Source organism: Pimephales promelas, chromosome 23 (assembly GCF_988280905.1).
Source record: "Pimephales promelas chromosome 23, fPimPro1.hap1.1, whole genome shotgun sequence".
In the NCBI taxonomy this organism is placed as follows: Eukaryota; Metazoa; Chordata; class Actinopteri; order Cypriniformes; family Leuciscidae; genus Pimephales; species Pimephales promelas.
This window is the reverse complement of record NC_142791.1, coordinates 7,464,467-7,476,708: the sequence shown is the minus strand read 5'-3', so window position 1 is coordinate 7,476,708 and position 12,242 is coordinate 7,464,467. Positions and strand designations below refer to the sequence as shown.

General features: G+C 37.4%; 1 protein-coding gene across 1 annotated transcript in view; it reads right to left on the bottom strand.

Annotated features, from left to right (window-relative positions):
- The window catches only part of fat3b (FAT atypical cadherin 3b), a 100,066-nt gene that overhangs the window by 63,781 nt on the left and 24,043 nt on the right, over positions 1–12,242 (bottom strand). Inside the window, exons 11-24 of the mRNA XM_089126290.1 lie at positions 12,045–12,241; positions 11,725–11,878; positions 10,802–11,035; positions 10,101–10,493; positions 9,249–9,463; positions 8,840–8,977; positions 8,426–8,569; positions 6,757–6,954; positions 6,193–6,470; positions 4,167–4,708; positions 3,863–3,994; positions 2,982–3,139; positions 2,362–2,836; positions 2,117–2,270 (exon numbers count right to left, since the gene is read on the bottom strand). Coding sequence (XP_088982416.1) covers positions 2,117–2,270; positions 2,362–2,836; positions 2,982–3,139; positions 3,863–3,994; positions 4,167–4,708; positions 6,193–6,470; positions 6,757–6,954; positions 8,426–8,569; positions 8,840–8,977; positions 9,249–9,463; positions 10,101–10,493; positions 10,802–11,035; positions 11,725–11,878; positions 12,045–12,241 — 3,412 coding nt within the window. The remainder of the gene's footprint in view (positions 1–2,116; positions 2,271–2,361; positions 2,837–2,981; positions 3,140–3,862; positions 3,995–4,166; positions 4,709–6,192; positions 6,471–6,756; positions 6,955–8,425; positions 8,570–8,839; positions 8,978–9,248; positions 9,464–10,100; positions 10,494–10,801; positions 11,036–11,724; positions 11,879–12,044; position 12,242) is intronic.

Below are 12,242 nucleotides of genomic sequence, written 5' to 3'. Positions count from 1 at the left end.
TGCGTCCTCAATAAACAAGAGACAATTAGTCCAAAATGCAGCTGCTAGAGTTCTTACCAGGTCAAGAAAATATGATCATATAACACCAATTTTATCATCTCTACACTGGCTAACCAAGTTTTGTATCAATTACAAAGTGTATCAATTACCCTAAATGGTTTAGCTCCTGGGTTTTGAACCGATCTTCTATGACCCTCCTATCCATCATGCTCTTAAAGATTACAAAACTCTGGACTTTTGGTAGTACCTAGGATATCGAAGTCCACTAAAGGAGGGAGAGCGTTTTCACTTTTGGCTCCTAAACTCTGAGCCCCGAACATCATCAGGAAGGCTATTCATCAGATGATACAAACTCTGAATCTGCATGCACCAATGCTCAATTTCTATTGTATTGTAACCATTGTTCAGAACTTGTAATAAATAACACAGCTAACTGCATGATTTGTATTGTCTTAGAACTTTACATTTCTGACATATCACTCTAAATTGTAATAGACACATGCATTTTCTGTAAAGCTCTTTTGAAATTATGTGTATTGTGAAAAATACTATGCAAATACACGTGAACTAAATTCAATTAGAAGAATTCATTTCTTTAAGAAAAAAAAATTAAATCTTTCAACGGTAGTCAAGGTATTCTGAAACAGAAAACTGGCATACATTGAACAGTATACAATACTTGCTTCACACACTATAAAACAGCATGAATAACAACTACTATGCTATTCTGAACATAACATTAGTGTTTCTCTTAATATCTGATTGGTTCTCGGAAGCAGAGAGAAAGAGAGAGGTTTTTTGCTGCCTTTAAAGATTCATACATTTACACATTTAGCAGAACTCCCAACTGTGCTGCAAACAGCAATGTGATGATCTGCTGTTTAGAGACCTCTTTACATGTACTCTAAGTGAGCATAAGAGAAAATAATGAGAGGGTTGTTTGAATTGCGTAACATACTGACACAGCTGGAAATGCAGAGAAAGTAGTTATAAAGAGCAATTACGTTACTTTCTCTCTAATATAAAATGAACTTTTCAAGGAATAAAGGCACAGTTCACAGTATACAATTTTTCTCAGTCAGTTTTGTTCAAATGCAGGTTTAGGTTTGCTTAAAAAAAACAACAGCATCATCTAGTGGAGAAATAACTCCCATTCATCTCATATTAAAAAAATAATAATAAATTATCATAGCACAAAGAAATTAGAGAAGCCTTAATGAGATTTTAGTGATGGATTGCTCTACAAATTGTTCTTTATTTATTAAATGATATTAGTAATTAGTGATAAAGGTCTAATTAACACAAGTAAATAACATACCCATACCCATTTTACAGTGTCACGCATTTATTGAACCAGGAGTTTAAACAATCAAGGAAAACAGCAGGTGAATACGAAGGATAATGACTTTCAGAAGAGTGTAATTAAAGTGAGCTGCGGGTTACCTGCTCTCTACAACACAATTCTGCTCAAATTCATCTTACTAAACATTATTTCAGAAGAAACACAATTTCACTTTTGTTTCGCTATAAAAATAAATATCATGTTCACGTCCAAAGAATATAATGGTATAATATTATTAGCAAAATTGTAATTATGTTTTTGATTGTGAAAAGACAAAAGACTAAAAATAAAACAGCTTTTAAGATATGTTTTAAATCTATATTAATACATATTTTATTGGTCTTAGATCATATCTCATGAAAACTATTTGGTGATTAAAACATTATTGGTAGACATTAATAACATATTAAGATATAATAAATAAATAAATATACAGTATTTACAGTATTATTCTTAAAATATTATTGTCTACCTATCATGTTTTTAGTATTTTAGAAAGCTTTAAAAGACTTCTCACTCACCAGGTGGTGTTATTGTATTGGACACATAATATATAACCTCTTAAATATCTGATCTACTGGGTTACTTGAATAAAATAATATGCATTACTATATTAAAATATATTTAAAACATGTATATATTTAGAAATATGAGGACTGAGGACTTTATATTTTTCCTTTTAGGTCTCACATATTTTGTATTAACTGTCTGTGGTGTGGCAATTTGAATAGGTCTGAAATCACAAATAGTATCTGGTGAAATAAAATGTCTTACATGAGTCCTGTGAAGCCTTTGAGGCAGCCGCAGAGGAAGGTGTTCCCGACAGCCTTACAATCACCCCCGTTCTGACAAGGTGAGGGCACGCAGGATGACACCTCCACCTCACACCGAGACCCCGTGAACTGTGGCAGGCAGTTGCAGGAGAAATCTGAGGACAAACGCAGTAAGAACCAAGACTTAGAAGTCAAAGCTAATCTGAACAACTCTACCTAGCGTTATATGCGCTTTCTATGACTCACCACCAGAGGGCAGTTTTGCACACGAAGCTCCATTCTGGCACGGTCCTCCGAGGCACGGATCAGGAAATAAAACACATCCCAGCTTCACGTCACTCAGCCCGGCTACCTCTGCATACCGGCTCCTCTTATTTTGTAAAGGGAGTTCATTCCCGTTAAGCATGACCGACCCGAGGCACCCTTGGAAGCCTTCTTGAGCCCGTGGGGGCCTCTGCCCACCACTGCCCACTGGTCTGTTCAACACCTGAGCCCCGAAGAACAGCGCTCCGTCTGCAGCCAGGGGACAGATGACGACAGGGGCCCGTGCAGAACGCCGGCGCTCCACATAGCTGTCGTCCAGAGAAAGGAGAGTGTAGTTACTGGTGAGTTCCAGGGTCACGGTGTGCCAGGACCCGTCATTGATCGGACGACCGGAGATACCCAAGATGTCCAGTCTGTTGTCACAGTCCATCTGAAACCACAGACGCCCTTCCTCTATCTGAAACACAGACAAACACATGCCAAGCATGTTCTGCATCGCTACAACACGCAATGTTGATTTTTGCATTACAGTAAAATATGGGGTGAAAATATGCTTAAGCATTTATAAATATAGTGTGTGTGTTTGTGCATTCGCATCTTACCTTGAGAATTGTGCAGGGGTCAGCGCGTGTGTACATGATGATTCCTTGGCTCTGCAGCGTTCTGATTCGCAAGCCCAGCTTCATGTCTCTGCACTTATCTCTGTCCGTCACTCTATATTTGATGTAACTGTTCCCTGCAAAACTCAAAGATGTCTGGCCTACCAGCACAGGCATAGAAATCAGTAATAATAATAATTATTACTGAACCAGAAATCATAATAATAAGAAATCAGAAATCATAATAATAATAATCCAATAGATACAGAAGTGTTTGACCTCAACAATGTACACTAAAAATGCAACTTAAATGTTTGACACACAGGATATTCCACAAGAGAGAGACGTTATATGAAAGGAAATTGATGTTGATATAAGTTTTGCCCGCTATATCAAGCTAAAGGAAAACAGTCTCGAGCAGTCGAACCACGAACGCCGAGCCAAGTTCTGGCTCGTTCACATCTCACCAGCTCACTTGGCTCTGCGTTTGTGGTTCGACTGCTCGAGACTGTTTTCCAAAGATGGCTCCTGCCTGTATTCGCGAAGTGGACTGTCTTCATAAAATATCTTCTTATCAAACGGTCTGTACACTTACAACGTTCTCAATGCTTTGGTTTGCATGTAGGGACCCTGATTATGGTACCGTGTTAGTGTTGGGCTATTTTAAGCCTTGTAAGTGGTATTAACTAGCGATTTTTATTTTCATTACTCTATGCCCCATTTACTTGCGTTATAAGCTAAACAGTTTTTAGAGATAAAACACTTTACATTCGCTAATCATGAAAACAAATCTCAGAGAACGGTTGACTATGTACCTATGTTTTATTAGTAGTTCTCCTTTAAGCCAGAGTTTAAAAATGAGCGTGAAAACATTTGAGTCTAACCTGCGCATTTGTCGAGCGTGTCAGGCAGACACTGACAGAGAGAGGGCGCTGTAGGGCTGCTGCGCACACACTGCATGTCTGACGGACACGTTTGGCCATCACAAAGCTCTAGGGAAGATGGACACATTCCTCCTGCAATGGGCACAAAAGAAAGAAAGCGAGCAAATGGATTTTCTGCGACTCAAGCCACTGTTTGAATTTAATCAACCAGGATAAATAATGCATACTATGAAATGCATCCTAGAATGAATATTTGAATTAGTTTAGCCTATTTTACTACTGGAGACTGGAGCAGAGCTCTAACCCAGGCACGTGCACATCTCTTTGTTGCTGAAGCGTGGAGAGACAAAGCTCACTCTGGAGGTGGTGTAGGTGACCAAGGCGATGGGATCGAGACTGAGGGTGAGCTCACAGACTCTCTCGTCGCACTCAAGCTCCCCTGAGCAGCTCTGATCCAGGATGTTGACCACCCGCAGCGCTCCGTTTAGTAAACCCTTCACCTCTTCCAGCTTGAGAGCCAGTTCCCCAGGGCTCATAAAACCCCCATCCGGAGTCTCCATGGCAAGAAGCACCTCCAGTTGACTGGAGCGACTCAGTGGCTGCACTCCCAAGATGTGGAGAGGGTCTGGCCCGTCAGTAACACCCGTCTCATCACCAGCCAGTGAGCTACGGAGCACCTTCTTCAGGTCTTCCATGTAAACACCCACAAAATCCTCAGGGGTCAGGTCTTGGAAACGCAGAGTCACTGCATTCTGCACCATCTCATCTGTGGCTTGCTCCACCTGGACACTAACAGCCACTGTTACAGAAAACCGCCCATCACTGACTGTAGCGTTTAGGGAGTACCTGGGAGAAAAAACACAGTGTTACAGATACAGACATGGTCATTATCGTAAACTAAAACAAACTAATGAAAAACATTTCTTTCTTGGCTTTTTTAGGGTCCGGAAAAGGACCACGGGCTGGGACTCGAAATCAGCGTCGCATGAAGTGCTGCCCATGAGGCTATTGGCTCTGACACTATTAAAAACATTTGTTAGTTGAAATAAAGCTCAAATAAAAAGAATATAAATATTAGTTGAAAAACTTAAAAATGTTGCATTGGCAATAAACTGAAATAAATGTAAGTTTAGGCACTAAAATTATTAACTGAAAATATATAAAAACTAAAACTGTAAAAAATAAATAATTAATTATTTTTTTAATGACAAAAACACAATTAAATCACTAAGAATTCTACTACTAAAAGTATCATGTAAACTATAAATATACTAAAAGTAACATGTAAACTAAAACTATAAAGTAAAAGCAAATTCAAACTAACACAACTATTAAAAAAAATAAAATAAAACCTAAAATAACACTGGTTAACGATTATTATGAAGAAAATTTGCAGTTTCCCCAAGCACAAAAGTAGAAATATAGATTGATTATCCAATAATATTATGATGTCAGTCTATACCTGAATCTGCTAATTAACCAATTTTTTTTGCACTGAAGAAAGAGAGATTCAAGCCATTTATTTGAATAGCTGTTTCTTTAACTACCAGCACTTTTAATTGGTTTACTATTTATTAAAACTACATTTAATTCGGTTATACAAGTTCACAAATAGTCGAGAAACTGTTTACAATGCAAATATTTTTAAATGTCTAGATTTGGTTGTTTTAAGCTTGTCCTAGAAAATTACTTATTACTTAAACTATGAAAAAGTGAAATTAACTTTTCAATGTGAAAATGATCTATGTTATATTGAATTAGTTCCATAGCTGTCATTACCACCACATTCGATAATTTTGCACCAATAGTTTTTCCCCCAATAGACAAAATAGACTGGTAACACTTTATAATAAGGTCTTTTTAAACTAACATAAAGTAACACTCAGCAATATATTTTTACAGCATTTAATGTTGGTTAATAAAAATGTTGTTAATGTCATTGTGCATTAACTAATGTAAACAGATAAGACTTTTGACCTTAAAAATGTAATGGTAAATGTTGAGATTAACATTAACTAAGATTAGTGAATGCCTATCATGATAACAAATTAAACCTTATTGTCAAGTGTTATACTAAATTGTTTTCTTGATTTACAATCAAATTGTGAAATAATGCAACAAGCATGTCTTCATAAATGCTAGCAATAAAGCTGTACGATTTGCATTAGCTAGTCACGTTTGAGGACATGCAGGGCTATTTAAACTTTAAATAAAACAAACTAGTGAGAGTTTATTTATACATCAAGGTCAACAAGGCCCCAAGTGCCCATTATTGAAGAAAAATACACTTGACTTAAGGTTGTTTCGAATCAAGGTTGCCTTTAATTTACCTTCCAGGCTCCAGGCCATTTAGTGCCACAATCGTCCCGTCCTGTCTGTTGATTTTGAAAAGACTCTTTGTTTGTGGTCTCTGACTGAAAGAAAGAACATCATTCTCGTCTCGGTCTGTGGCATAGATCTTTCCTATAATCCCGCCAGGAAACACATCTGCTGCCATGACAATGTTGATTTCCAGTGGGAAAGCCACAGGTTTGAAGAGGCTGTCTCCGATGACACGCACAAACACAAAGGATGTGGAGGACAGACGAGGCTTCCCAGAGTCACGCACCTTGTTGACAAGGACAAAAACACATTGTGCAATTTTAAAGCTTCAAACTAAAGAAATGTATTCAATCCCTTAGAAATATCACTGCAGCTACATGAGTGTTTATTTAACTGCTGGCACTTTTATGTTGCAGAGGCTGATTTTTCTTTATGAAGGTTACATTAAGATTGTCGAGGTACCTTTTTCCAACCATCCATTCAGATTTTGTTGTTTTAAAACCTTAAACTATTAAAATCAACCAAAAACAGACAATTTACTTTTTTGTGCTGTTTTCTGCAGTTGTACGAACCTGTATCTCAAGCGTATACTCCCGCGTTGCATCTGGGCCAAATGCTCGACTTGTCCGTAATTCTCCATTCTGGTCCAAACTGAAGGCATTTCCCTCATTTCCAGACACGATGCGAAACTCAAAAGGTGCGCCATTTCTAGAGGAGTCCTTATCAGAAACTGAGAGTGTGATGATGGTAGTTCCTGCAGGCTTGTTTAACTTGAAAAATAAAAATACAGAAATAAGGTATCAATACAAAAGTCTTCGATTCTAGTGTGCTGTGGGTGATTGGAACGAGTTTGCAAGTGTGTCTTATGTAATAGCTAGGTTGTTTATTTCCTTAACCTAGTCAAAAACACTGACCCTGAAATGCATAATATTCTATCTAGTCCATAGATGTGGCTCAGGTAGCTCCTTTAATAAGTCTAGGTGATTTCTTAGACACTTTATCATCGTGGAGGTAAATCATAAGACATACTGTAGCACACCTCTCCCCAACAAGCCGTAAAAATCATTTCCATGGGAAGATGAGTTTTGTGCTGAAATTTAATATACTTTCTCTCAGTTTTTTCTGCCTTCTAACAATATATCAAAATATTTATGTATTTGCTCTGAAATGTCTTGAAAGGCTGATTTATTATTTTTTTTATTTTTTTTGGAGGATCTTTCATTTCAACCAAGTAAATACTAAATGTTAAGAGCATTATATAAAATACAGCTAAAATAAATCTTATAAACCAAACAAAAAGAGGATTTTTTTATATTTTCCATAAATTTTATAGAACAATATTAGACATAATATAATAGTCATAAACTGCACCATTGACCAACATACACTACCAATCAAAATCTTGGGGTCAGTAAGTTTTTGTTTTTTTTTAAGAAATGAATACTTTTATTCAAGAAATGAATACTTCTATTCAGCAAGGCCACATTAAATTGATCAAAAATGACAGTAAAGACAAACCGTGTTCTTTGTACATTTCTATTCATCAAATCTTGTTTACTGTTTCCACAGAAATTTTAAGCATCACAATTTTTTTAACATTGATAATAACCAATCAACATTTTAGAATGATTTCTGATGTGACACTGAAGACTGCAGTAATGGCTTCTGAAAATTCAGTTTAAAATTCAAATTACATTTTTAAAAATATTAAAATGGAAAATTGTTATTTTAAATTATAATAACATTTCACAATATTACAGTTCTTACTGTATTACTGACCAAATAAATCCAGCCTCGGTGAGAATAAGACACTTCGTTCAAAAGCATTAAAATATCAAACTTTTCAACGTTAGTGTATTTTAATAAAACATTTAAATACGTTAAAAATTTCAAAAAGGGAACATTTTGAGTTCTGGATCAGGAAAGACTGATTTACAACCGATTTTGTAAACCTACAAATTCTAAAAACGTTTTTTCTTTTTTTTTTGCTACTGAAATTTAAAACATTTCCGTCAAAGCATGCATGTTGTAACAGCACTAAACAAATCAAATTACACATTCTTAATGGTAAAAAACGACATTAAAAACATTGTAAATATAATGTGAATATTTGATGAATCATCCAGTCGTTTGTTGAAATCCCTTAGCAACAGTAATAGTAGCAATTGCCTTAGCAACATTCACATGTCCCATATATTGTAGGTATGTCTATTGCTGCAAATAAAAGACTGTGGCTCACACCTGAATCACAGCTGAAGCATTAGCGGGAGAGAAGATCGGCGGGTTGTCGTTCACATCAGCAATCTCGATATTGACATTCACAGTGGTTGACTTGGCAGGTGACCCGCTGTCAAACGCTTGGACAGACAATGAGTAGCTTGAGACCTTATACAAGTGAGACAGGAAGATAAATGTCAGGTAAAAACAGTTTAGAGTGACTCAATTCTTATTAAATGTCTTTTTTAGAAGAACAGGACTCTCCGCTAACCCACAGTAACACAAAAGCCTCAATTTCAATCCAACATTTGCCAAATTAAAGACTTTACGGCTGATTTAAACATAATTGGCCGAAATCATGCAACGTCTCAGGAGAGTGTCTCGAAGAGATGTCAAGATTCATTAGCCAAAGTACCCGAGCTCATTCCAAGGACTAACCGTCTCTCTGTCCAGTGCCTTGTTAACTTTCAGAAGCCCAGTGACAGGGTCGATCCAAAACTGGTTGTCACGGTCCCCTTTCAGAATGGAATACGTTATTTGCCCATTGATCTGACTGTCCAGGTCCTCTGCGAACAGCTGCACATTACAAACAGACAACAAGCCCATATATGCATATTCCAGAGAGGCCAATAATTCCTGAATTTATACGGATCATGAAGCAAATTACACCCTCTTCCGATAAATTATATTACAGCTCAAGTACACAGTACAAATGAATAACTAGCTTAATTCATTAAGGGGATTTATGCGAGCAATGAGCTTAATTATATGCTAGCTGTGAAATTGAAATTATGTCTGCGGCTAATTAAATGCCAATGAAGTGGCTCGGCTAATGAGAGAACTTTACCCTCGTGACGGTCTCTCCGATGGCTACGTCTTCGCTGATCAGAACATTGTAAATGTCCTCGCTGAAAGAAGGCGAGTTGTCATTGACGTCCAGTAGCTCTATGGTCACTATGGTCCTGGACCTCAAGGGAGGTGATCCGCCATCAAAGGCCTCTACATTTAGGAAAAAGTCCTTGCAGAGCTCATAGTCAAGATCGTCCACCACGGAAATTATGCCTGAAATCATAGGAGATATGAGTCAGAGCAAAGACAATTAATTTATATGCATATAATAGGCGCCACATTTACATAACTTTCAATACAAAGGCTCCTTTGGATGCAAGAAAAACCAGACCATTAAGCTCACACACAATAGCCAAAAGAAAGCACTTAATTGTCTTAAAGTACAGGTATAAACTAAAGTGCATTATTCTATTGTCAAAACTCAATGGATGGGAAGTGATATAACTATAAAAATGTTATACTGTATTTCAGGGTTTCCATTGACTGCCTACATCTTTTTAAGAAACAAAGAGTACTCTCTGTAACTGTTCCCATGTTTTCTGCATGTTAAGCATGATTATTAGAATTTTGTGGAGCATTCATAACTCATTTTCCCAATCGCTGCACTTTTATTGTGCTATTTCAACAGGCACAATTTGTCAAATCATAATATGCTGTCTAGAGTCAATACACTTTCTTTCATTTCTCTCAATGATTCGTGAAGAAAGGAAATATAAATGACCTTACAATAAGCCTTTGTTTGCGTTAGTTACAAGTAAGCTCTTGAAAGAAATCGAACTAAAAACTGCAAAACAATTTCAAACCAGAAATAATTGTTTATGTGCAGAAGACATCCGTCTCCCCGCCTTGCCTGTTGAATAGTCAATGGAAAACTTTCCCAGCTCATTTCCAGACAAGATTCGAAAGTAGATTTCTGCATTCACTCCAATATCACCACTCGTGGCAAAGACGCGCAGCACTTCTGTTCCTACAGTGACATCTTCAGGCACTGTGGCCGCGTAATCTTGCTTTTGAAACACAGGTGGATTGTCGTTCACATCCAGAACCACGATGGTGAGGTCCACCTGGGTGGAAAGCGAGCCATCGGCCCCTGCTCGGTCAGTAGCCTTGATCCTTATCGAATACAAGTCTTGCACTTCTCTATCCAGAGACTTTTCCAGGATCACCAGACCAGAGCATGGGTCAGTGGAGAACATACCATCAGCAGAGTCAACGAGTGTGTACACAATCTTCCTGTTCAGACCTGGGAGAAGACATAAAAAAACACCATCAAACATGGAAAAAAGGAACTAAATATTTGCCAAATATAAAGGCATGCAATGTGATATGCTGTGACTCAATTAAAACAATTTTAAACATTATTTTTTATTGTTATGAGAGTTTTATGAGCTGTTTTTAGTTTTCTAAATCAAACTGCAGGACTATTTAAAATAAAATGGTGAAGGCAAAAGGGGTTGAAATGTTTTGGAAAAAAGAGATGGTGATCAGTCACAAGACCACTTCTATATCAAATAAAGTTGAACCTAAATGTTACACGTGTGAAATACACACCTTCATCTGGATCATTAGCCTGAAGGCGTGTGATCAAGGCCTTGGGTGCAGCGCTCTCATATACACTCGCCATGAACCGTGTGAAGGCAAATGATGGCGCATTGTCATTAACGTCCAGAATGGTCAGAGAAATTTCAGAGCGACAGAACAGCCCTCCTCCATCTGTAGCCTGCGCTACCAACTTATAACCTGCCGTTCTCTCCCGGTCCAACAGAGAGGCCGTCTTCAGTTCACCTGGCACAAAAAAGAAAAGTGCAAAGCCTCATACTGTAGGATGGATTTCAGAACCATGGGCCAGAGTTGCAATAAGTAAAAACTTCAGTGATATGAATAAAAGATACTTTAAATGATGGATGAGGGTGCTAAATATTTTTGTGTCTCATAAATGTTTCATTCAATCAAGCATATTGACGTCAATGAAGTCATTACTAAATCAATGCTGTCTATCTAAATATGCTTTAAACGTCCAAGTTAATTTGGGATAGCAGGCAAAATTGTATTAATTGTATTGTAACCAATTATGCTGAAAATAATCTAAAGATAATCTGCATTTCAGTTCAGAACTTTTCAAATCCGAACCGGTTTTTCATACAGTTGCCGAATTTGAAAATGTTTGCAGAAAACAAATGGGCAGTATAGACTAAATGACACAGGATCACACACTACCAGACTTTTCAAATCACTTTGAACACAAAATCATGCATAAACATGCACATTGTTGCTAAGAGACGAATGACAAATGTCAAACATGTTTGATATCACCAGACGGGAAGGAATCATAGTCTTGAGGCAAAAAACAAAACAAAAAAAAAACTTTTTGTGAACCTGTAAACTCTGACTGGAAAAACTCCTCCAGAGCAAATAAGGACAAAAATCAAGCATTATGAGTAAAAGCAAATGTTAAAGAAGAAGTACAGAAATACCAGTATTTGCATCCATGTAAAAATCTTCAACTCCAATGCCAAACAGAGAGTACTGAACTTCTGCATTGACACCAGTGTCCAAGTCTGTAGCTCCAACTGTCAGAATAACAGTATTAATAGCCACATCTTCTGGAAACGAGGCCTCATATTGAGCCTAAAAAATAATGATGAAAAACTATTCAAACTGTGTACTGAATTCTGAATACAAAATATATTTGTGTGAAAAGACTTCATTTACATCTGAATGCAGGCATTAAACATGGCAGTTGTTAACTTGGGCTGTATGAGATGAAAGGCCAGTCTAAATAAATTGCTCAGACCTGATTGCAGATGGGGCTGTTGTCATTGGCATCTATGACAGTGACCTCTACGCCTATGCGGGTTACAAACAGTCCGTCACTGGCAGTAATATTGAGCAGGTATTGATCCTGCTCCTCTCTGTCCAAAGGCCGTTTCACGAAGACCTTCCACTCACCCTGAACAGGAGCCAGCCCAAACACTCCCTTGGGGTTTCCTCC